Genomic DNA, 26,291 nt, shown 5'->3' on the forward strand with positions numbered 1-26,291 from the left:
TCCCAGCTCGGAGGACTCGGTCCTTGGTGTGAGGAAAAGCGCGCAGATTCCCCGTGGTAAGGGAGCGAGTGGAGTGGAAGCTTTGCTGCTCCTCCTCCTCTTCGGGGAATCTCTGGTTGGCACTAGTGTTTAGAAAGCAGTTTTGACCTGTAACCTATCTTACGCCTCCACACGGACTCGTAGTTGTAAGGCTGTGTTTTGATACAGTTTAGGTGCCTTTGGGGAAGAGGACTTTCCGGAGGCAGTGGTTGTTCTAGGATTAGGACGGAGAGGCATGATCAGTCCCCACAGACATCCCCGCTTGCCCCTTGCAGCCTTTCTTGGACGGGGATGGGGGGGAAGAAGGTCTCGGCTGGCAGAGCGGTCCGTTGAGGCCCAGCTCGGAGGACTCGGTCCTTGGTGTGAGGAAAAGCGCTCAGATTCCCCGTGGTAAGGGAGCGAGTGGAGTGGAAGCTTTGCTGCTCCTCCTCCTCTTCGGGGAATCTCTGGTTGGCACTAGTGTTTAGAAAGCAGTTTTGACCTGTAACCTATCTTACGCCTCCACACGGACTCGTAGTTGTAAGGCTGTGTTTTGATACAGTTTAGGTGCCTTTGGGGAAGAGGACTTTCCGGAGGCAGTGGTTGTTCTAGGATTAGGACGGAGAGGCATGATCATTTAGGAAGAGTCATGTTAGGCTTGCTTCACTATCCTTCCTTAATACTGGCAGCTGTGTAGGTGTCCCAAGTCGAACATCTCAGCTTTAAGAAGGACAGCAGCAAGTGCTGAAACTTTGGGAATGGAAGATCTGGGGTCTGCAATAAACAGTGCTTTTCCCTGCCTTCTTGCAGTCAGGTCTTGCTTGAGGAAAATTGCCATGCTTTTTTTGCTTCTTTTTACCTTTCTGGGAACAACTGGTGCTTTCCTTTACTGTCCTACCCCAGCTAATAAGCTGGCTGGCTCAAGTCTGAGCTGGCTCTGCAAGCAGTCATCAGAGATCCAGAAAAGCTTATTCATTTGATCCTGGACCGTACCTCATCTGCAGCTGGCTTATTCTTACCAGTAGGCAGCTACTGATGTTTGGGGCAATAGCTGGAGAATGATTAGGAAACATTTAAGTTTCTTCAGCCAGGTTTGAGGAATTCCTCTCCTACTTCCACTGTGTATGGTATTGGTTCCTGGTAACAATCATGGAGGTGGTGTGTAGTTAATCCTCACCTTCTTCTGTAGAGTATCCTCAGCTCTGCTTGCACCAGTCTCTTTCTTGGCTAGGACACAGCTGCTGCTTGGGCTTAATATACGTATATACTAGGCAGGGTGTGGGGAGACAGTATGTAACTTGGATTATTGTATGCTCAGCTTTTGTGTACTTCTAAGCTGAAAATGCACAAGCATCACATTTAAGCAATAGTTTAGTGTATGTCGGTGACTGTCTTGCCACATGCATCTGCATGATTGATCACTGTTAATTAATTGGTATAACTTTAAAAAAAAATCTTGTTCAGCATGTTTACTCTAATTTTTAAAACATGGTGTTCGTGTTTAGTGCCTGTCCAGTGCACGAGCTGTTTTCCTTGTGTGTGACAAATGCAGTTGTGTTTTGGACAAACAAAATAACCAAGGCCAGAAAGGGGGATGGGGAGCTATGCATAAGCTCACATGAACTCTGAATATGCAAAGTTCTTCTGAAGTAGCGTGAAAACCCAAGTAGCTTGGAAGAAATTAGTATTGCAATGTTTAGAAAAAGCTAACAAATTAGTGATGTTTTTAGATCGAAAAGAGCTTAAAAAAGCTTAGGGACCTTCATAAATAACCCTCATGCCAACTCTTTGAGGGAGCAGCATTCAAGAAAACTGAAATAATTTGTTGAAAAGCTGCAAGAATGTTCACTGGGTGGGTAAAAGAACTTTTTAAACTGATTCCGAGGAAGATGGTAGCCAGCAACTTGATCTGTGCTTTTGTTAGCTATGGAGATAAAGTGTATATAAAGAAGAGCAAGTCAGTTGCTGTGCCTTTTAGTGTATTGTTAAAGTGATCAGTTGTGTTCCAAATATAAAGCTCTTGCTACTGCTGTAACAAAAAATACTGTGGGATTTTTCATTTCTTTGGTAGAGTTTGTGAATTCAATCATAAATTTAATCTTTTGTTGTAAACAGAGCAGACTTGATTGAGATCTAGGGATTTAGCATATTTTCAGTCCTTTGCAAGGTAACTGTAACGTTTTAATTATTTCACGGGAATGTAGGAGGTTTTTTTAACTGAGAGGAAAGGCTTAAAATTGTTAAAAATGAAAAACTCATGAGGCAGAAACCCTTAACATTGCTGGTAGGTCTGCTATTATCATTATAGACTTCCTTCTATAAATGGTAAAAATAGCTGTTGTAGCCAAACTGGTGACTGAAAGGGATGTTGTCTTGTCAGATACTGATCATTTGTGGTGAGTATGCTAAAATAGGTTGTATTTGTGAAGATTTGTTATGTAACTTACTATCAAGATTTGGGATATTTTAACTAGCATTGGGTATCTTACATATGATACCCAGAACATATACTGAACACAAACATACATATATGTATGTACACTGTGCTGTGTACTTCTCTACAGTATTCACTGCTGAGTGTATTGTGGAGTGCTGAACATGGTGTCTTTTTGCTAGCAGAAATACACTAGTATAGGATACTTGTAGCTGCCTGGAAGTGAAATTCATCATTTGGAAATCACTCCATTTCTGAAAATGATTAAACTTAACTGTGAAAGTACTTCATTAGTCTCTTTGGAAAGTCGTATGTGTGTTTTCCATGCCATGTGCCAGTCTATATCGATCATGTGTGAGAAGCACTCAGCTGGCATTTTTAAGAGTATTGGAAAATATATTGCATCAGCTTTGCAAAGCTTTCGGAATCTCAGTAGTGGATGCAGGATATGTTACTGGTTTGTTATGTAACATATTAAATGATATTCCCCTCTCTAGATAACAGATTGGACTTATTTCTTTTTCCTTCAAAATCTTTTTTTTTTTTTCCTGTTTTCTCTATAATAGCATTTTCACTGAGGCGTATAATAACATGGAAACCATTTGGGAGCAGACGTCTGAGTGAAGTTATATGGGAATCAAGAAAAGTGTGGTGGTATTTGGTTTAGAAGGGGTTTAATTGGCTGCTGGCCCTTTCTAAATCTCTGTGAAAGCTTCAGTCTAGACAAGTGAATCTTCAATGAGCTCTCTTGAAAGCTCAGTCCTTTGCTTAAGTGTTTTTTTCCCTCAAATGTAATATCCTTCAATTTTCATAATGTTTTCATTAAACACTCCAAATATTGTATAGATATTAGTGACTTAATCCTCATAATACTTCTGTGGGACAGGTAATAAACCTAAATTTTTATCATGCTGTGAACCTCATTCCTGCTTGTTTGTTCCCGCTGACTAATAAGAATAATTGGCTCCCATTTTCATTTTAAGTGTATTTTGTAGGCAGTTATCAAAAATATCCTTTCCCACTGTAATCTCTGGGCAGAATTTGCTAACTCTTGAATCTCCCTGCCCCCCAGCTCTTCATCCGCTAAATTTTTTCCACATAATCATGCTTATTTGAAATGATGCCTAAAGCTCAGTGTAGTGCTGACCAGAGTTTCAGTTGTGAATTTGGCAGAACAGTTACTTCTGTTTATTTTGTATATTATATTCTTGTTAACCTGATTCACAATGGCAAGCACAAGTTTTCTTTTTGTGCCAGCGTTTCATTTATTTGTTCAGGGTTAGACACTGATGTTACAACCAAGTCTGGAATGAGGACTGTGTGCTTCTGTTCTCTCTGAATTATCTTGAGAGGAAGATGCTGCCTATACCAGCGGTGGCCTGCCTTTTTATTACAGTAGCTGCAAGAGAGCAGAAGTCAAGACTGTTTCTTCTTGCTTGCTTATGTGAAGCAGGAGTCCCCTATTCTTGCAAGTGGGAATTGTAGAGTACTAGGGCAAAGGAATAAGAAGGCGCATGACACTAGCCTTTCCCTCTGTGTTCAGAACAGGCAGGCTGCTGTGCGTCTTTCTGGCCTGCGTTTAGTGTTCTTAATTTTTCTGTGATGTAATATGGTACATTTTAATCTAATATTACTCTTGGCCACTTCTACTCTTATTCATGATTAAAATGCAAAACGTAGACAATAGTGATATTTGATCCATCCTAGTTTTGTATTGCGTAAATATTAATACAGTACTTTCAATCCAATGCTTTTAGCTTAATGAAAAGGCTTGATAATAATACAGATACCTATTACATATCACCTTCTCTATGGCCCCTGGAAGATTAAAACTTGTTTGGGTTTATTAGCCAACTGTTGATGGAATGGTCTAAAGGTATAGTCATATATATTAATTTAGGCATAATATAAAGCAAATAAATGGGAATTCTTTGCAAGAAGTCATCTTGGAGCTATCACTGTGTGTGTTTCCAGTAACATTTCCTTTTTTACCCCTTCCCACAATACTATGTGTGTATTCTTCCTGCGCAGCCATTATTAATCTCCCTTTGTCTCTGTTCCCAGAATTTTTCCATCCTGCCTGATCCTTTCGTTAGATGTTTCTAGTTGTGCCCTATGCTTTTTTTTTTAGTGCCAGCAGGCTGAGAAAAATACTTAAGATCCTTAAGTTTTAGATAAGAGAAATGCCAGAACATGTTGCATCAGATCTTGACATTCACGCTTAACAAGATGCTGGTTGAAGCTGATGGGACTCTTACTGACCCAGTGTTGCAGTCTTGTACAATTAAGATCTTGGGATTATGGCTGTGCTCTGTAAAGTAACAGAAAAACTGTATGTAGGATTATCTGTTGTTTTGAGTTACATTTCATGCATTCTCAAACCACAAACGAACTAGCAGCTGAAAAAAAATTTCAACTGCGGTGAACTGGGAACATATATTTAAATTGCCATTTGAAGACAAACCTGAGTCAAAACTCAAATCCAGGCTTGTTAAATGCAAACCCATATTCAGGCAAGGTCTCTGGTTAGCTCACAGTACGTTAGTGTGCTTTGCTTCCCTGTGTGTGACAGTGACTGTTCTTTCACCGTGTTCTTTCTGCCATGAGGCCTTGTGATAATGTTATTTGCCCAGTGTTAGGCAAACAAGTTGTTTCTGGGCTCCTTTCTTGAAGGAACCAAAGTCATGTGAAGTGGTGGGTTGTGGCGTAAGTAGGTTGCCTGAACTTCAGCTGCTCTGAGAGCAGTGTGGATGTAGCATACCCAGACAAGAGCTCCACAGGAACATACATAGTATAGGCATGTAGCTCTGTGAATTTTTGGTACAAATACGAGTTTTGTGGAGCAGATATGAAGGGTAAATTGGGAGGATATAGGAGACATCTTTCCTCCAACTATTGCCTGAGTTTACTTTGATGGAGGAAATTACATTCTATGCACTTACCTGCATTAGTGGTGTCCAGGTAAAAGCTTGTAAAAGAGCTATAAATAAACCATAGCTTCATCAGATCTCATGGCATGTTTTAAATTTTCAGGTGTTTTGTGTAAATCAGTACTGTAATTCCTATAGAATAGATAGGAGAATAAAGGACTTTTTTAATGGTATTCACACTCATCCACTGTAGTAGAAGTGACTTCTGATGAGCAGTTTAGGGTTAGAATAGAGAGATTGACAAGTCTGTGTGGAGTCTAGGTAGGGTTTTTTATGTTTACTGAGAAAGAAATGAGCAATGGAGGACAACAAAGACTAGAACCTTAGAAATTGATTCTCTCCATTGGGTAAGTGTTGGTTAAATTTAACATGTTAAACAGTGCGTGGTCATGGTTATGTGGTCAGTTTAACCCAAAGCAAATCGGTAGTGCTGCTGAAGATGATAACTGACTGTAGTGCCTCCTTTCTGCTCCACTCTTTCTGTGGTCCTCGTGTTTGGGTGACTGTAGGCAGCCACACCAAGGGGCTGATCAAGCTTAAAGCTATAGAGAGATGCTAGTTTTCGGTCAGATGAACTGATCTGGTTCGTTTCACAAGCGCATTACTATGAGTACTAGAATGTGCAAGTGGTGAAGGACAAACTGCCCCTATAGTGCACTTGCAAACCTTTCTAAGGTGAGAGGGCAATAACATTGTATGGGTGAAAGGAATTGAGAAATGTCAATGTTTGTCTGCCTCTCAGCTTTAAAAGTGCTTGGAGGGGGGGAAATGGAGAGCAGAAATTTATTTCTTAGAGTTGCGTGAGTAGAGTAAGCTTATTTTATTAAACTTTTTCATATAAGCAAAGGCTGGTTCTAAAGAAAGGGAAAGAAATGCAGCATAAAGGTGAAGATGAATCTCTTGCTTGTCTCTCTGTGTTCAGAAACATATAGACTGTAACTAAGCTGTATGTGCCACAACGGGTTGTGAAAAATCAAAATTCAAGTATTTCCTTATACTTGTTTGTAAATTCTTCAATGTTAGTACCATACAGATAGAGAATGTCTAAATACTTTAAGTAATTTTACTGTTACGTTTTGTGGCTTGACAGACGCACAGTACACCTCAAACATCTTAGTTCTGTGAAGCTAATGCTTTAATGCTTACATGAAAGTTTACTTAGGAAAAAAAAAAAGCAAGTGTTTAGTCTCTATTTGGGAGGTTTAAGCTTACCTGTGAATCAAGTAGAACAACTAATTTGAGATTCACTGTGTAAACCCCTGACTGTAGTCATCTTGATTTTTATTTCATTTCATAGTGCCACCAGACATGTTCATCAGTAATTAAAAAAAATTACTGTGACAATGAATTTTTTTTATTAATATTATGCATTATTTCCCCTTTTTCAAGATAGGTGCTTAAAGAAAAATAACTTTTTTTTGTGACTATAGAAACTTTGGGTAGATGGAAAATCTTGTTACTTGTGGCATATTAGAGGGCTGGGTCTACTTCTGTAATACGTAGTTTTTGTCAAACAATACAGTTTTGATTAGCGTGAAACACATTATTTTGGCCTAAGCTTAAGTAAAATTTTGAGGACTGACTTCATGTTCATATGATGCGGATATAGTCTGTCTGCTATATGATTCTGTAGCCCAGAAAGGGGCACATCTTCATTTAGATGCCTGTTCTAAATAACTTGTTGTATTCTAGTGGGTACACTGGGAGTATAAGTGTAGAACTAAGGAGACAGTAATGTAAGGATCTGGCTTACTGCTTTTAGTAAAAATGTTCAGTGCTAAACAAAGCTTTGAGCTGCCAAAAGCTCAAAACAAACTTGGGTTAGATTGACCGAAAGAAATATTAAAAAAAAAAAAAAATTATCTTGGTTCATTCTTTAGTTAGTTCTAGAGTTAATGTGTAACTGTGGTGAAGCAGTCTCCCTCTTCCCTTCCCCAGTAGTAAAACATTGTGCATGTTTATGCTAGTGTCTTTTTAAAATAAAAAAAAAAAAATCCAACTATAATCTGTTTAAAACTGTTTCCAATTGGCTGATTTTCTTTTTCTTTTTTTGTTAGATGAAAGGGGCACTGACTGAAATTATCCAGCTCGCTACCTTGGATTCAGACCCCTGGGTCTTAATGGTAGCTGATATTTTAAAATCCTTTCCAGATACTGGCTCCCTTAACCTTGATCTTGAAGAACAGAATCCCAATGTTCAAGATATTTTAGGAGAGCTTAGAGAAAAAGGTAAGTCTTTTACGTTGGTGAAAATTACAGACATACGATGCCTTTTTTCAGAAATAACCTGTCGTTTCACAGGCAAACTTGCTATCTTAACAGTACTGGTATCAGGACAAGCAGTATGTCTTGTCTCTTAAGTGTCACAGTTCATGACCTGGCATGTTACTGGACTGGGAACTGTGATATTTGAGGAACGGTAACTTCTTAAATTATCTTTTCACATATCATCAGAACTTGCATGTCAGGTATTACCCTGAATGTTTGTGAAGGGCAACACACAAGTTAATGTGGATTCATTAGTATCGTTTACGGGCTTATGTGCACTGATAGGTAATAACTGACTTACTGCAGCTTAGTAAGTTGAGGTTTTTCATATATTGCTCTGTCTCGTATGTCGTAGTACCAAAGAAGACAGTAAGGCTCTGTTTCTGCAGTGCTTGTGTGGACAGCCTTGTGTGTGTGGAAGCACCACCGTTGTATTGGGCAGGTGGGGTGCCTCTCTGCTGGAAGTCCTCTAGGCAACAAATGATAGGTGCTGTGGGGGAGACTGATCACAGGAAGAGTTATGCTGCTGGTGTCCAACTAGCTACGGATTGCCTAGCAGCTGAAAATACTGGCTCAGGCACTTGCACAGTTGCTGCTTCAAACAATGTAGTAAATGGTGATGCAAAGCTACTCCTACTTCAGTGGGTTTGATTTAGCACATTGCCTAGAAAAAGCCCTCAGGCATCAATGGGCAGACATGGTCTTGGAGTTAGGATTGCAGCAGACCAGTAATGAAATGACTTGGAGGTGGAAGCATTTTGTTTTCTTACTATAAACAAATGATCATTTGTCTGTTCACACTTTTGGTTTGGACTTCTGTTTATTAGTTTCCTTCTCATGTGTAATTTTTAAGGAATCTGAGAATTCAATCATTTTTATCTTCTTTGACAATGGTAGCATATTTAAGATTCCTGTAATTTGACTAGGTATAATTAACATGGAAGCTCTTATGGAGCTAATGTAAAAAACAAACATCCTAATAACTGGTTATATACTGTGTAATAATTAGAACTAAATTACTTTTGGTGTCTAAACAAGTAATCTAAAACTTAAACACCTGTACACTAGTTGTAAAATGTTTTGTAATTACCTATCAAAGAGGTGCTAATACCCATGTGTACTGTGTTAACTCTTTATGCAGTAAGTGAATGTGAAACTTCAGCTATGTTGCCGTTGGAATGCCAATACTTAAACAAAAATGCGTTGACAACACTAGCTGGGCCACTTACTCCCCCAGTGAAACACTTCCAGCTGAAAAGGAAACCTAAAAGTGCCACTCTCAGAGCTGAACTCTTGCAGAAGTGTAAGTAGTATTACAGTTGGTTGGTAAGGTTGAGCAACAAATGAAATGGTGAAGGGAAAATTTATATTCAGTCTCATTCTCCACTATGGGGATATACATTAAAATTTTCTGTTATGAGAGCTTTGCTGGCTGATTTTTTTTTTCTTTGATAGACTGGTGTGTGTGGAAGAGCAGGTGCGAGTCATTCCGGCCATGATTACATTAAAGTGCTAATCTTGATTTAAATGCTGTTCAGATTTCAAGGCATACAAAAAGCTGTAGCTTTTTAAAGCACAGACATATTCTGTCATGGGTATATTTAACAGTCAGTTGTGAAGACTTGTGAGGGACAGCTTTGGTTAAAGCTCCTGAAACAAAACTGAAATGAAACAAAACTGAAATGAGAACCTAGTTTTATTTTGCCGTATGTTTTTGCAACAGGGAGCAAAAGCTGCTAATTAATGCTTTCTTTTACTCAGTATGGCTATACAGGGTGTGAAAGCTAAGAGGGTTTTTGCTAACAAAAGGCAACGTGTACATATATGTACTGGTAGCTGCTTGAACTAAGTGATCTTAAAATAGTTTACTGTATCTGCTGTTTGGTTGCAGCAGCTTGCTTCTTTCTTGCATGTGACTTGAGTAGCTGGTCTGGTTTTTTAATTTTTCATGATGTTATATAGAACTTTCTTTAATTAGTTCAATCTCTATTGTGTAAATTGTCTACTCTGATAATTTCTTCTAGCTTAGACCATCTTGTCAGTTGCATAGTCATATTGATTTTGTATTTTCTCCAAATACTGTGTTTACCTCGCGTAAATGACCTGAGTTTTAATTAAAATATAATTTTGTTGCTATTCCCATCTTTTTATGTATTAGTTAATAACACTTTATATAAGAAGCAATGTATTGTATTTTTTCAGTGCAGATTCTGTAATAACTAAAGCCCTTTTTCTTTTTAGCAACAGAAACTGCACAACAGCTCAAGAAGACTGCAGGAGTGCCTTTCCATGCCAAAGGCAGGGGACTGGTCAAAAAGATAGATACGACAAGTATGGCTCACTTTCATCACTTCCTGGAAAGAAAATCTGATAAAATAGCCGTGAAGAATAAAATTACTGTCTAGTTTTTACAAAAACTTAATTCTTTTTGAAGCAAAGGATTTCTCCTTTTCTGCCTCCTTCTCTCCTGATATTTAAATGTTTCTGACATGTCTTGTCAGAAAGAACAAGGGGGGGGGATGTTTCTTAAATGGCAAGTATATCTGCCATGCTTCTAAAATGTATGCAGCTAGATCATGCCTGTAGACTTTGATAAGAATTTAATTTGCATCACTCCAGGAATAACTCCTGACTAAGCCATGTTGCTCCAAAAGGGAGCAGAGTGGATCACAGTAATCTGCTGTGTTCTTTGAAATGCTGTGAAGTAGACTGAAACTATCTTGTATAATTCTGCGTGGAGAAAGAAGAGGGGACAGTGTGCTCTCTGCAGTCAAGGCTGTGCAGTGGCTTCTATTTAATGGACATGACAAAGATGTATAATCATTCTTCAACTTTGCATTAATCGATTTCAGCTGCTTGCTGAAGTTCCTGAACTGCTTGAATTTTTCAAATAAGTTTTTGACTAGGAGCAAGAGGAGGGTTCAAAATTAGTTACATACTTTAAATCACTGCACAGGTATAACTTTTCTGACCACCAATATGTTGCTGAGGTGTAAAACTTGAGTGATTTCTTGGTGTGGTGGCTAGAAGCTATGAAGCTTTGTGTCGATGCTATTTAAGATGTGGTTTTGAGCACCAAAGTTTGCATTTCCCTGCATGAACATGCAGCCAAAAAGTATAGTTGTAATTTGAACTAAAAATTGTCCCAGTATAGAAATTGACCATTAGTTCTTCTTGGCATTTTTTCTAGCCATTGAACTAATAAAGCTAGTTTTTAGACTTGACCTTTAGAGCCAGGTGGTCTCTAGCAGTATGAGTTATGGGACCAGCTAGGGTTTACTCTGCTGAAACTTACTTACATTGGTCAGAGAGGATTATCCTATGGTGAAAAGGCTTTCAGTACAACATGTAGAGGGATACAGAGTATCTAACCTTAAACTAAAATTCTGTGTTTATCTTCAAATTGTAGGGTATGATGAGATTGTCAGGAGGCTCAAAGACCTGATAGATATATATGTGTGTCCCTAATTTTTTAGCAGTTGATGAAAGAATGCCATCTTCAGCGCTTACATTAAGCATGAGGTAGAAGGGTAACTGTAAAGTTGGGGGAAAACAGCTTCTTACAAGTGTAGCAGTTTCTACCGAGCATCGGGACAGCAGGTTTTCTGTTTGCGATATAGACCCAAATTTGATCCTCCTCCTTGTGCAAACAGCAGCTCCAGAATTTCAAACCTCTGTGTGAAGCAGTAATTTACCTTTCCAGTAGATTACGAGCCCTTAGCCCTGCAGAAGCTTGGCTAAGAATCTTTGATTAAATACAGTTTTACCAAGTAACTAGATCTTAAAGTTCAAAGAGCAACTTTGGCAGTAATTGGATTCAGAACATTCATGCCCAGTACCTTTTTGTGTGTTCAGAGTTTATTTGTTATAAGTAAGGACAGCATCAATGTATGTAGGAAAAGTGTATTTTGATAGCAGTGCACCTGTTCGATTACTTTATATAGAATGGGGTTGCAAATATTAGCCTAGAGATGGGCTCTTACTCCTTGTTTGAAGGGTAACACCTAATCTGGCCTTTGAGGGACGTGTAGTGTATTATAGACAGTTCTACATTATAAACATTTGAAGTTAAAGGGGGAGGAGGAGGTGCATGTTAAGAAGGGGAAAAGCCAAAGAACTCCTCATTATTGTGTTTTGTAACTAAACATATATTACAGTTGTTGCCTTTTTTGCTCTTCCCTAAGCACCACTCAAAGGAATACCAAAACAAGCTCCATTCAGGAGTACTTCAGCACCTAGTGTATTTAGTCCTTCTGGAAACAGAACTCCTATTCCTCCTTCGAGAACGCCTTTGCGCAAAGAAAGAGGAGTAAAGGTAGGTGCGCTCTTTCTTAGTCTCTTGCTTTCCTGCTCAGTTCTTCTCCCTGATCTAAAGTTGTCGGGGTTTAACCTCAGCCAGCAACTGAGCACCGCACAGCTGCTCACTCACTCTTCCTGCCCCGCCCCGGTGGGATGGGGGAGAGAATCAGAAGAGTAAAAGTGAGAACATTCCTGGGTTGAGATAAGAACAGTTTAATAATTGAAATAAAATAAAATGTACAAAGCAAGTGATGCACCAGTCAGTCCCCGGCCAGCTTTCCCCCAGTTTATGTACTGAGCATGACATCACATGGTATGGAACATCCCTTTGGCCGGTTTGTGTCAGCTGTCCTGGCTGTGCCCCCTCCCAGCTTCTTGTGCACCTCCAGCCTTCTCAGTCGGTAGAGCATGGGAAGCTGAAAAGTCCTTGACTAGTGTAAGCACTGCTTAACACACCGATGTTTTAGTTGTAGCTATCAACATTATTCTCATACTAAATCCAAAACACAGCACTATACCAGCTACTAGGAAGAAAATTAACTCTATCCTAGCCAAAACCGGGACGAAAGTGAATTTCTGATGCTGTTTTGAATCAAGTATCAATATATTAAAGAAAAAATTAAGGACAATATTTAGAGATCAACTACATAAATTTAACAATGGTTATTAAGCTCTCTGTGGTCTGTCTTTTTAGCTTCTAGATATCTCTGAGCTGGATATGGTAGGTGCTGGCCGTGAAGCAAAGAGAAGAAGAAAGACATTAGGTTGGTATAGCATGCTACTTACAAAGGCTATTAATATACCTGCAGATAGGATCTAGATTTGTAGTACCATTTTGTTCTTCATTTGTTAAAACTTATTGTCAGCTAAACTTTAAAAAAGGGAAAAAAAAACCCCAAACCACAACCCAAAAATGCTTTAAGGGAGGATTTTCACTCTTTTTGTTTCAGTGCTCCTAGTCATATTGCCATGTGCCTGGGTAATCTCTTGACTCGGTTGCATGAAAGGATTGAACTAGTCAGTTGTGCTTTGGGCAGCACATAGGTGTGTGAGTGGCTTCGGTAATAGAATTGTTCTGAGATACTTTGGTATGCTTTTTTCTACTGGCTGTGTGGCCAAATAAATTAATTGAAAGTAATGTTGAAAAAACTTGTAGTGCTATCCAAAATTCTGGCTGAGAGATCTTAACAAGTGAATAATATCTGATAAACTGCTCTCAAGTCAAGTGACAGTGCAGTGCTCTACTTAACCATGTCAGGAACATACATGAGGTAGCATATTTGCCCCAAAACAACCTTTTTGTGTTTATCACCAAAAAAATGAGTACCATCTCAGAACAAAATCATACTTGCAATTAAATTTTTGCTTGGGTTTTGATGCTTTCTAATATCACAAAATTAGCCAATTCTGCCTAATTACTTAGTTACTGTATCTTGATGGATATACATTATGGTTCAGTTCATAATTGGGTTGATTATAAAACTGTGTATGAAGATTACTGTGTCTACCAACCTTTCAGCATATACCTCTTTAAGCATGTTTTAGCAGACTTTGAGAAATGCATTTTTATCTCTTTGTTTAAACAAGTGTATCTAATTCTTATTTCAGAAAATTTTTCCTTGAACTGACTTCTATTTTTATGCAATAGATACAGAAGTTGTGGAAAAGCAAGCCAAAGAAGAAACAGTAGTAGAAAATGCTACCCCAGATTATGCTGCTGGCCTTGTGTCTACACAGGTAAAACCAAACAAAACCAAAACAAACAAAAACCAACCAAACAAACAAAAAACAGATGAGGGAAACCATGATGCATGTTATTCTTAGACACTGTAATGATAATGATATTTTACTAACTTGTTGAAACATGCCTTTTAATGTAAAAATCTTGACAAAATTACTTCAAAATTCCATTATATTCTCACCAAGCTAGATAAAAAATTCAAAGCAGGATGAAGGTAAATTTTTTGTTTGTTTTCTTGTCGCTATTTTAAGTTTGTGATGGGGTATGGCATTTCTGTAACTGAGGATTGTCGTCTTCTGTCAGAGGTGAAAGGGATAGGAGGGCTCTCTGACCCTAGAGAGGTGGAATCATTTTCAAGAGTTCCTGCAGGTTTCACTCTGTGCCTGTGCATCCTTTGTGACCCTAGTGGAATAGTGTCCACCGAAGTCTCGGTGAGGAGCACTTGTCGTTGGCCTGTGCCCAGGAGGGATAGCTGAATATGAGCAGCCAAGTAAGAAAGAAGTCTTTACAACTCATCTGTCTTCTGGCTTGAGAAAAGAACCTACATGCTAGTAGCCTTCTGTGGTTCTTTTCTCCATTTTTAGCTTGTAATCTTTGAGAATTGATGCGTAATCCAAAAGGCAGCTTTTTCTGAGGTCTCCAAACCTGTCTGTAACAAGGCTTAGCCAGTCCCAGTACTACTGAAAGGGGAGGAGAAATACAGTGGAATTGATCTCCGTCCAAATTACCCATGGCTTATAAATTTGTGCTTCTTAAAACCCGTAAAGTTCAGAGGTGGCTGCTCCTTCTCTTAACAGTCCTTTTGGATTAAAAAAAAAAAAAAAATTATTTAGGATCTACTGAAAAAGCTAACCTGTTGCTAGAGGTAGTTCAGGTGGGGGGAGTTGTGTGTAGGGTTTTTTCCTAGTCTTTCAGATACAGTGCTTTGGAAAAAGTGTGATGCAGCTTTGTTTCCTCAGCCAGGACATAGCTTTTACAGGAATGTTAGGCGCTCCTCCCACTTCTGAGTTAGAAACTGTCTGTTCTATTCCAGCAAGCCTTGGCCTGGAATTAATTTGGACAACTGGGTTCTTTAGATACCAAGAGATAATTTGAGGCTGCTGCACCCAGTGTTCGCAAGCCTCTCAGGATGATAGAAATCCATATCAAATCTTAAGTGTCTTCTCTTGTTCCAAATTTAAAGTGGTCATGATTACCTCTGCCTCTCTAAGTCCATGTGTTAAGATGCAGTGCTTGCCTTTGGAGAGCACTCTGTTTAAAAGACCTGTGGTTTGGTTGGTGAGCCAGGCATTTTTTCCTCTAGAGCCTAACGGTAAGCACATGCAACATCGGTCCCATGGTTAAGGGGGTAGCAATCTATGGCACACATGCCAAAAACAACATGTAGGCAGATATTGGTAGGCCTGTGTCAGGAGCGAAGGTCGTTGCCTGTCTTTCTGCAGAATGCTAAGAGTCTTTTTTGGCAAGCTCCGCCTTCTACAGAATAGCCATCTTTTGTCTAGTAAGGCTACCTTAAATGATTTGTCTGCTAGACTTACTCCCCCAAAACTTCTTTCCTCTGTCAACCCCTTATGTTTATAAGGCTGCATTGGACTAAAGTGAAGATCTTCATAGAGATACCATGCTGCTGTCTCTATGCTGTGTGTGCAATATCATGTATGGTTAAGTACAAAATGTGGCATTTTCTTTGGCCTGATCCTAGATTACATCCGTCATGTTGGTGTTGACTGCCTGTTTCAGTGGAAACGGGGTTTTACCTGTGCTTTTACTGCTGCCTTCTGCTTGCTTATGTCCCAGAGGCCTTTGCATTCTCCTGGGTGGTACTTTAGTAGGCCTTTTGCCCATGGATGAACACAGGTTTCTGCTTGCTAATAGTGAAAAGCATGTTTGCTCAGGCAGAAGATCGCTTATTTCTATAGTGTAATTCTTCAGAGAGTACCATCTGCACAAATTTCATCATCTGGTCTCCACACTATCAGCTGAGGAATGGGACAAAGGAACAGCAGCTTGACTCTCTTCGCAGCAGTACATTTTCCATAATAGTATTTTTCCTGGCTCAGACTGTGCCTTTGATCTGAATTAGGGGAAATAAAAGCTGTTTTTTCTCTCCTAGGGTAATTCTAATGTCTGAAGTTTGTATGGGGAGTTAGGGTTGAAAGGGCAAACTTGCTCTAACAGAAGAGTCCATAATTAAGTTCCCAAAAGGAATATCGTAGCAGAACTAATGTTGAAATTGTATTTAAAATGCGCATGCATATATGCAGTATGGCTATTACACTTTCTTTTCTGCTTTACAGAAACTTGGCTCATTGAACAATGAGCCTGCACTACCTTCTACAAGTTATTTACCTGCTACACCCAGTGTGGTGCCGTCTTCCTCGTACATCCCAAGTTCTGAAACACAGCCAGGTAAAAGATACTTTTTTGCTTTTGGGACTTAATACCTCCAACTCTATACAGTTTTATTGTCTAGCTCTTCTTTTATTTACAAACCTGCTATCTCTCAACTCTAGTGAAACTTAACATTAGCAGTCTAAAAATCCACTGCAGGAACCCAGCCTTTGGGGTTTGGGTAACCAGACATATCATTTAACCTAAATAAAGAAAACGCTTGTTGTTTTTAAGTCTTAAAATGACTGCTAGTTAAGTCAAACAAGCAAAGCAATTTACTGTTTGGGTTTTTTTCTTACTCTGTAATAGAAAATCCAGCATTTTTTTTAATCCCTAAAGAGACACCAGTAATACACATAAGTCTAGAGTACATACTCCATACATGCATCCTCATGCATGCACTTACAAAACAGTTGCTTTCAAGAGTCAGATACGTTTCTAGAGGCAAGTACATATTAGCTTTCACACAGGCTGGGATCAAGCCATCTATTTTCCTTTTACCTTTTTATAACAGTCTGATAGATAATAGCCGAGCTCCTGCGTATTTTGAAAAGTGCTACATTATTTTCAATTTTAGAAAATTACCTATAGTAAAAAAAAAAATAGCATTCGTACAAATCCTTTATTTCTACACCTTTTATTTTAACACACTTGGTTTTACTTTTCCTTCCCTGCTGCGTGTAAAGTCTTAAAGGAATGTATCAGTTTGCGCTAACAGATGTGCGTGACTGGGATTCATTACCAGACCTTGCAGTTAACAGAGAACCAACATTTCAGTTTAATGCATTATTTTTACTCTTGCTTGTTGCGATTTGGTACTGTAATGTTTGTCTTTATGTATGTGAGCTGTGGCATGTTGGTCATTATAGAAGAATGCATATGCAAAATCTGATCGCTTCACTTGGCCCTGAAACAGTTCAGAATCTCTCTGAAGGTCCATGCAAATCTTTCTCTGGCAGAAAATTGGCATCTCCAGAAGGAGCGCTGCCAAGAGCACATCAGTGTTGTCAGCAGCTAGTATTATTTTCCAGAGCCTTGGCATTGCATTCCAACAGCAGGAAAAGCCTAGTTTAAAATTCTCTATTGTCTTTGTTCTCTATTTTTTTTCTAACTTATTTTTTCCTTCTGGAGTATGTGGTATCTAGCTTTTCTTATGGGCAAGGAATATAAAACTGTTTCCTTGATAAAAGATGCACACAGAAGATCCACGTGTTTGGTCTCATGTGATCTGAGGTTGCAAAATTAAGACATGTTACTTTATGCAAGTCGGTTATCCTGACATGAGAGGAAGCCAGTAATAAAATTTAAGAGATTTGTACAAAATTAAGGGGTAACTAATTGTTACAAGTGTTTGTCCTCTCAAGTGTTCACTGTCATGTTCCACATCTTACTGGATAATAGCCATATTGTTAAAACCAATGCTGTATCTGTGCCTAGATGGAGAGGGGTAGACCTCTCATTCTATAAAATCTGATCTGAAAGGCATCGGCCTAGCTCTGGTCTGTATCTGCCTTATAGTCTACTGTGAACACAATGTGAATAGGTTAGCTTAAACCTCATGAGATTCAAGAAAGGTGCTTAAGCAGCTGTGCCTGCCTGTGTCTAAGAGCTGCAAAAGAATGTAACTGGCTGGAGTGTGCGCTGGGTAATTACTGTTTGCTGGACAGATGGTAACTTACGAAATAGCAGTAGCTTGATCATATATGTAATCTCTACCTGCAGCCAGGTTTGGAATAGTAGCTCCCTTAAGTGCAGGTGAATAGATCAACTTCGAGAAATAAGAGAGTTAGGACTTGTCAATACTGTGGGCTTTTAACCCTCCTAGCAGTTAGTGTTTAAATAATGAGTGATTTGTGAAGACTGCGTTTAATTCTGTCATCTGTTTAAGTATTTGTGTATTTTCAGTATTTGTTACTGGCTGAGACTTAATTACCATTTCCTTTGGAAGCTGCTGCTACATTAGGTAAAACTGAAATATTTTTATGGTTTTGGCTTCTGCATAACAGTACAGCAGTAATCCTCGTAGGGTCAGAGTACAGTTGTTATAGCAATATAAGCTAAAAAGTAAATAAAGCAGTTCCAATTTAATAAATCTGATATCCATTAAACATAAAATTTGATGCTAAATATAGTGTAATCCATATTGGACAGCTAGTCACTCAGTTGTGTAATTATTGCTGAAGATAATTGAGTGGAAAGAGCATTAGCTCTTCAATTTTTCATACAGATATTAGATGGTATATTGAATCGTGGTGCTAAAATGGAATAATCAGAATTTTTAGTTTTCTTTAAAAGCCCTCGGTGATGCTAATCCCTGTTTGCGGATTATAATGTTTTTAATTATCCTGATTGTTTTTTGCAGCTGGCTCTGCACGAGAGGCCTTGCAGACTAACAGACAGACTGAAGAACCTGCAGCTCCAAATGCTACCACAACTCTTCCTGCACAATTCAAACAAAGAACACCCATGTACAATAGTAACTCTAATCCACCTGCAGCTACACCTACCTCACCCCTAACACCTACCACACCTCCTGCCATTTCCCCTGCAGCACAAGCACCACAAGTGGCCCCCCAAACTCAGCAACAGCCACCACCGAAAAAAAGCCTCTCTCTCACAGTAAGTAAAACCAAGTTCTTTTTCACTGCTGCTTTTGATGTAGATTGGAAAACACAAATTTTTATTATGGATCTCATTTGGTATGTTGGCAGTTCCTGGCCTTTGGATCATGGAGTGGTTGAGCCTGCTTTTTTTATAACCACAGAGAATTAAAATGTTTTGTGGCTTTGTTAGCATTGCTGTCTTATAAATGTTAATCACAACGCTTTTAATTGTGCAGTGTTAATGTCTACAGTAAGATGTCTTTTATTTACTGCTATTTATTATGTAAAATAATGTTGTGTTTCTTGTTACAAAGAATTTTGGGAGAAAGGTGTATTTCTAGCAGAGCTGTTGCCCAGCCAATTGCATATAATGTAAGCTGCTAAAAAGGATCTTGTCATTGCAATGGTAGGAGAAAAGATGTCAATAGATTATTCTAAGGTGAAAGCTTTTATTTCTTGATCCCCTCACCCCCCCAATTACACATCTTTTAAAGCCTGAGTGGGGAGGAAACTAAATTCAACAGCAATTACTTATGTCCTGAAGCTTATTGCTGGTATGTTAGTATATATTATGTGCATGCTTGAAGTTAAGCAGGTAACTAATTCAAGATGCAACTGATTTGAAGACTTTGCTAAGCACATCTGTAAGCCTGGCTTGAAAGAACTGAACTTTAAGAAACTGGGTGACTTTCTTTTTCAGTACCTCTACTTCATTTATTAAAGAAAAAAAAAAACCCTCTGAAATTATTGCAAGCCTGGGTTTGGACTGCAGAGGAAGCATTGGGTTTTTTCTCCTTATGTCATAAAGAACACAAAATCGATAATGTAAACATTGTCTTTTAGCACATGTTTCTGAAACTATTTAAAGGTGGTGTTTTCTTTCCAGTTTCAGAATTCAGTTGTCACTGCTGTAGGTCTTAGGTGTAAGCATTAAGGAGGGAAAGCCTTGAGGTTAAGGCTTTTTTTTTGTTTACTTTTTACAGGTCTACAAACTTCCACCTTACTCTTACGCTTGTCTGTGGGTATTAATATGGTACCTGTTGGCAGTGTTTTCTCCACTGGAATTCATATTTGTTGTATCTGTTGCAGAGGGAGCAAATGTATGCTGCACAGGAAATGTTCAAGACTGCAAACAAAGTTACAAGGCCAGAAAAGGCTCTTATACTTGGATTCATGGCAGGATCCAGAGGCATGTATTGAGACTAACTTAGCTTGCTTTTGGATACCCAAATCTGAAATATAGCCTAGCATTTCTAAATGTGCATATGTGAGTGCAAGATTCTTGCTTTAGCTTTACTCTGTATGTATGGGACTCTTTGCTTTACTCTGGACTGTATGTAGTTTTATGGATTATAGTTCTAACTACTTTAGTTCTACCTGGAAATGGGTCTTTAGGGTCTATTTCCAGTAAGTCAAAGAGTCTGTCAGAGCAGCTGCTAAACACAATATATACATAACTGAACACATGTAATATAGCCTAGGGGTTGAGGAGAAACAAGGCAGCCAGTTAGAACAGTGAACAGACTGGTTAGGTCCTAGTAGTCTGTCTAGAAGACCAATGAACGTAAGTTCTTCCATGGCACGTCAAGGTACAAGTTGGGTAGTACAGAGCCTCTTTGCTAATTCCTTGGCATTAGAAATGTAGCAGCTGTTGTCTTGGAGACTTAGGTAACTACAGGTGCTGTGAATCACAGGGAGATAAGCTGTCTCATAGCTAGATCCTGTCATATATTGGCCTTGATAGACCAAGGCTGTCTACCCAGAAGATTCAGATGTAAGAAGAGAAGGGGCTTAAGAGTCCTTAAGTGAACTCTGTCACCTGCACTAGCTCTGGTTTCTAATTTGGTATTTGAAGGCTCTTATCACTGGAGTGCTGGAGCCTAAATGTAGCTCATGCATTTGAATTAATGCAATACATTATTAAGATGACCAGGGTAAAGTTACCATGATGATCCCTGGGCTTTAAGAAAGTTTTGAGTATTTTGCATTAATGATGGTGCTCTTAGTACTAGATGCTACTTCAAATTGCAGTAGGAGGATGTGCTTTAATATCTACATGGACAGTTTTTTGTAATGCAAGGTAAAATATTGTTTTGGAAGTGTGCACGTGTGTGTGTTACATATTCACATATGCATATATGATAAGTATATAACAATATGAATTCCTTCAGTAATAATGTCAGCACCTTCTGAAGGCTGGGTAAATAACTGCCTACTATGACATTCTTGAGCTTCCTGATTGTCAATTCCAGTACCTGGAAATGTAACATTCAATACTTCTACTGGAATGGAACCGAGTCTTGGACAAGTGATTTCAGTGAAGCCGTTCAGGCTTCCAGAATAGCTGAAAATTGTTGAGGCTTTTAACTACAAAATGTATCCCAAATAAAGTCAGTCTGGTAGTCCAAGTTTACCAACTCCCATTTAAATATAAGCTTCTCTTATGGTTCTTGACGCAGACAGAAATGACATTGGCATGCTTTACTGTCCCTTTTGTTGTTGTTTCAGTTACTTTAGCCTTGGGGTTCATCTTTTGGGGTCTGCTTTTGTTATCCTTAAAACTCAGTCTGTGATGTATGGAGGGAGGAAGATCTTTGTGTGGCTATGTGTATTAGTGACATTACTTGCTGGGTTTGGGGTTTGTTTGTTGGGTTTGGGAGGGGGTTCAGCATAAGGTTTAGAATCTCCATCAAGTGCTCTTTACCTTTTCTAATACAGTACTGAAAAGCATCATTTGTTCCTGTTCTTGTTTTCACAGAGAATCCTTGCCAGGAGCAAGGTGACATCATCCAAATTAAACTTAGTGAGCATACAGAAGATTTACCAAAGGCAGATGGCACTGGCAGCACTACTATGTTGGTTGATACAGTCTTTGAAATGAACTATGCTACTGGTGAATGGACCAGATTCAAGAAGTACAAACCTATAACTAATGTTTCCTAAGAGATGCAGCAACAGCAGACTGGACCAAATCAAGCTGACGAGTCAACCAGCTCATAGAGTATGTCAACTGTACAAAACGGCATTCATGTGTACATTTCTTAGTACCCTCCAGAGTAAAAGTTGTGGCTCTTCAACCTAACTGGGCTCAGTGAACACAGAAGAAGATGGTGTGAAACTTGCTTTTTTTTTTTTTTTTTTTTAAATCTTGGGAGAGGGAAAGCTCATCTTAGGGGGGGAAAGTTTTGGGGTGTTTTTATTTTCCTACAGTTCAAGATGCCGGAAAAGGAGATCATGACTGAAAGATTACAGATGGGAGCAGTTTACTTCTGAGTACCGGAAGAGAAGACTACTGCACAGTCACTCACGGTTTACGATTAAACGAGGGCACAGATCTTTATTGTAAAAATATTTTCTTTGGCTACATGGGTTCTATTGTAAGAATGGACACTTAAAGCACCACCAGTCAGTGCTTGATTATTTTGTAATTCAGCTGCAATATAACTAAATATTGCAGGTGGTAGATGTCCAGTGTCTAATGGTACCCGCTGTATGTTTAGCTTATTTATGCTTGGGTCATAGGATGGGATTGAGCAGCTTTGTTAACTCGCTATATTGTCAACGTCCATGCCCAGCATGAGTTAATCTGTTTGACATTATTTGAGATCGAGAGAAACAGAGTATCTTAACTTTCTGAAGAAAAAAAATCAAAATTAAGAAAAAAGAAAAGTAGTGGTGGCTTGTCACTGCCTGGAAGTGATAGCTCTTTACCATGTAAGTCTTAGGGCAGAAGCTGATCTGTGGCTCTCGCATAGCAAGCCTTTTGAACAGCATAACTTACCTGTGAGGAAGTGATACTATTACACCTCAAGACCAATTGCAGCTTAATTTAAAAGTGGCCCTAGAACTGGTTGAGTGACACATGCCTGAATATAGATGGTTGGGAAGATTTGTTGTCTTGAGGTAGTGTTAATTTATGTTTGGTTGAGCAGTCATAAGGCACTGGATTGCCAAGCCCTGATCCAAAAAGTTTGAATGACTGTAGCTGTGGTTTTTGCCAGTGAAGATATATCAGTATAATCACTAATGTGGCCACAATTATACTGGCATATAAATGTGCCTTATACTTGTCCCCTTCTAGTAGAAGCACATTTTTATCTTTATAACTGTGTTCACACTACTGGTATAATCTGGCTTTAATAGTACAAATAAAGCTTGCATTTATGGAGAGGGCTTATGTACATAGTTCAGGATTCATCCTTTGGAGACTCAGCTTCATCAATTGAAGGAGACATGGATTAAACGTCTGGTTTCTGCCAGTACTTGTATGTGGAGCTGTGCTTGGTTGGGAGCAGTGCTTAGAAGGAAGAAATACGAAGATGAGTAGCACAATGGTGGTTTGGTGCTGAGGAGGTACCTTGGGCTGACTAGAGGTTCATGTTAAAGTGGAACTCTTGGGACAAAATTAGGCTTTTTTCTTTTTTTTTTCTGAAAAGAAAGCAGACCAAATCCCATAAGTACACTTACTAACAAAGATGTTTAGATAATTGATTAGTGTTTTTGTACTGGGGAATTTTTATTGCATTTTATCTTTAGTTTTTCAAACAAATTATCCAACAGGACAGGGCAAGTATAAATAGTAAGAAAATCTGTATTCTACAGTGTTTTAAGATGTGACCAAAAGTATAGATTTCTTAACTTTATTTAAGCAAATATACAGAATGTTCTAGCTCCTGTAGTGGGCAAGTTATTTGATGGTACCTGCTACCATTACAGAGTGTTGTGCATGTATTAGTGTGAAAGTTACTCACATATAACTGTCACACTGGGGGCTCTCCTCCACATAATTACGCCATTTCAGAAGCAATGTAGATTGTGATTCTGATTGCGATTTTTCTTTTAAACAGCTAGCAACCAGCCTGACAAGTGAGGATGAGTAGTGGGTTTTAGTTTTTAGAATGAGTTCAGTAGAAATGCGTTTTCATGGTTATAACTTATTTGATTATGGTATGTTACACAGTAAGGGCTAACAATAGAATATGAAAGTATTCATCTTTTAAAAGAAAGGTTTAAAGAAAAGTGACATTCCTTTTCTTGTCTGCATTCAGATTTTTAAAGTTTTCTTGTGATGACCAGTTTTCTGTAAACATGTATGATACTTCTGTCTTAACTGTTCCTGCTTGCTAGATAAGCTGCAAGTACCAAATACAGTTTTTAAGAAAGAACTTTTAGAAAATTGGCTGACTTGAGGGGCATGTACTGTCGTTATAAATTGTTGATGCAAGACTGTGCAATTCAGTAGTGATCAGGAGCTGCTGTGTGATGGCTCTTTTGGCTTACTTGAGTTTAATGGGGGGGTCCCTCGCTAAACTTTCTTAGTCCGCAGAAGTCTGCATTTCAGACCCGTGCTGTCAGGATGGAGACAGCTGTCCCTCTCTTCTTCAAGAAGCCCTTCTAGAATGCAGTAGTGTGTAGGAAGCTTAACCATGCTGCTACCTATTGTATTTGCTGCATAACAAAGTTGGTCTCCAGGCCTGTTTGTCTAAAGTCAGTCATATGCAATAAATTGAAATTTTAAATAGAAGCATAGTATGTTTTTAATTCCGTTAAGTTATTAGTATGAGACAATTTAACACTGCAAAAATAATTTATTTTTAAAGTGACTTTATGACCCTCAGTACCAGAGCATTACTTCAACTTGATCTGTGAATCTAGAAAGTTTTTTAAATACCTAAAGAAAGGGAAGTTTTTGCAACGTTGTTAAAATGATACAGTAAGAAGTAAAACTACGTGGAGTTCTTTGGTTCAGAGAATGAAATCATTGAACCAGTGGCCTGAAAGTAGGGGTAATGCCAGACAATTTAGAAAGGGCAACATCAACACTTAAATTCCAATATCAAGGAATTGTTGCATATGGAACAAAATCTGGCCCTGGAACTTAATATTTTTTGTCTTGAGTATTCAGTCACTTGGATGTTAGCTGGATTCCATTCAGTGAGGCTCAATGTGTGCTGTTAGATTAAACAAAAACATTTGACTCTAGAATGACTTGCAGATGTACTGACAAATTGACCAGAGTAGTAGTTTAGAGTTTTCTTAAAGCTTTGTTTGTCCTTTTTCTCTTTCCCTTTATCCAAAGCATGAAGTTTTAGGAAATAGCAAGCCCAAACTTCCAAAGTGCATTACTGCACCTCAGCAAGGCAGGATGTCCCAGCTTCTCTTGACGTTGCTTGTAAAGAAGCACCTGTCTGTGCAAGCCTAGGCATGATATAAATTAGCTTATTTGATTTTTAGAGTGTGGAATACTGGAGAAAGAAGCAATGAAAGTGGCTTGCGTTTTTTCCCTGTCTTGTCCAAACTTTTTGTTCTTAGGGGAGAAAGAACACATCCATGCATACCCAGGCTTCTTTAACAACTTGCCCTACAGCGAAGTGCTGGGTTTCTTTAGGCTCCGTTTTCTTTCATGAGTGCTGCGAGGACCAGAAAGAGTGAAATGAGTGTAATGAAGAAGGTGAGCCCAAGGAGGATGTTGAGTGAGAGTTCTGATCATAGATTCCATCTTCCTTTTAGACAGAACATTTTTTCCAACTCTACTGCTCTGTAGGTATCGCCATACAGAACAGTCTAGGCTTAGTATGGTTAACAGTCTAGTGTTGGGCCGGTATTTTGTGGGTTAACTTGATTTTCACTGGTAGCTTTGCCATTTAATCTTTGAGTTAAATACCATAGGATGCTGGATGCAATGGGGAGGAGCCTTTGGTAGTTGCTTGATACCTTCATGTGAAATTGGTCACTTCTCTCACTAAGTTGTGTCAAAGTGCAGACCACTTGTCCAGATGAAAGAAGCTTGAGACTTTGACATTATACAGTTTAAGAGTGAATCACATTTTCATAGTAAGATCTGACTGGAAAAAAAAGACTAAAAAATGTTAAGCCAGAGGCCTCTGGGAATCTGGTGCCTTTAACAAGAACTGTCATTTTGTAAAATGTTACATCTATAGCATAGCCCGTATGTTTTCTATTGGTTTTTTGTACAGTTGTAAATTCAAAATATTCTGTCTTTGGGTACGTATTTTCAGTGTAATACAGTATGTATAATAAAAATTTAGATTTTCTAAGGAAATGGACTGATACTCTTTTTAATAACCAAATTGCATATTGTACTAACAGTTGAATTAGTGATGAGTACCTGAGACCAAACAGCCAAATTGCATGATAACGTGTATCCATTTTAGATTTATGTCACATTGCTTCTGTAGATGCATTTCAAAGTTGACATATGCTAGTTTTGCTGGTTAGGATATTTGTGAGTAGGAGGTGTTACCAAAATACCTACTTTTGCTTTCTGGGCAGGTTGCTGAAAGCTGATTAACCCTGGGTGATGTGTCTCCACAATGCCTGGGTGTGCGTATACTGAAGCACTCAAGCCACAGCCTAGGCCTGATGGTACGAGGAAGGTATGCCATGCACGGGTTCTGTGGATGGCCCACGTGGTGTGAAAGCGTGGAATAAACCCTATTTTTTTTAACACCTTCTTTAGCTGAATTACAGCAATGGTGGCTTCTCTCAATTTTGGAGTGCTGTGGAAGGTGGGTGTTTTTTGGTTTGGGGTTGGTGTTGGGTTTTTTTCAGAAACTGTTTTCATGCTCAGACGCTGTTTCTATGGT

The 26,291-nt window shown here is 38.8% G+C and overlaps 1 protein-coding gene across 1 annotated transcript in view; it reads left to right on the plus strand.

Moving 5' to 3' along the window:
- Window positions 1-25,747, plus strand: part of NELFA (negative elongation factor complex member A) — a 26,540-nt gene extending 793 nt beyond the window's left edge. The window contains exons 2-11 of the mRNA XM_009285407.1: window positions 7,440-7,611; window positions 8,792-8,953; window positions 9,892-9,981; window positions 11,835-11,965; window positions 12,644-12,713; window positions 13,598-13,686; window positions 15,988-16,099; window positions 18,444-18,700; window positions 19,774-19,873; window positions 21,443-25,747. Of these exons, the coding sequence (XP_009283682.1) occupies window positions 7,440-7,611; window positions 8,792-8,953; window positions 9,892-9,981; window positions 11,835-11,965; window positions 12,644-12,713; window positions 13,598-13,686; window positions 15,988-16,099; window positions 18,444-18,700; window positions 19,774-19,873; window positions 21,443-21,627 (1,368 nt within the window). The 3' untranslated portion in view covers window positions 21,628-25,747. The remainder of the gene's footprint in view (window positions 1-7,439; window positions 7,612-8,791; window positions 8,954-9,891; window positions 9,982-11,834; window positions 11,966-12,643; window positions 12,714-13,597; window positions 13,687-15,987; window positions 16,100-18,443; window positions 18,701-19,773; window positions 19,874-21,442) is intronic.
- The last annotated feature ends 544 nt before the right edge of the window (window positions 25,748-26,291 follow it).

The sequence above is a fragment of the Aptenodytes forsteri genome, unplaced genomic scaffold, assembly GCF_000699145.1.
Source record: "Aptenodytes forsteri isolate BGI_AS27 unplaced genomic scaffold, ASM69914v1 Scaffold88, whole genome shotgun sequence".
NCBI classification, from domain to species: Eukaryota; Metazoa; Chordata; class Aves; order Sphenisciformes; family Spheniscidae; genus Aptenodytes; species Aptenodytes forsteri.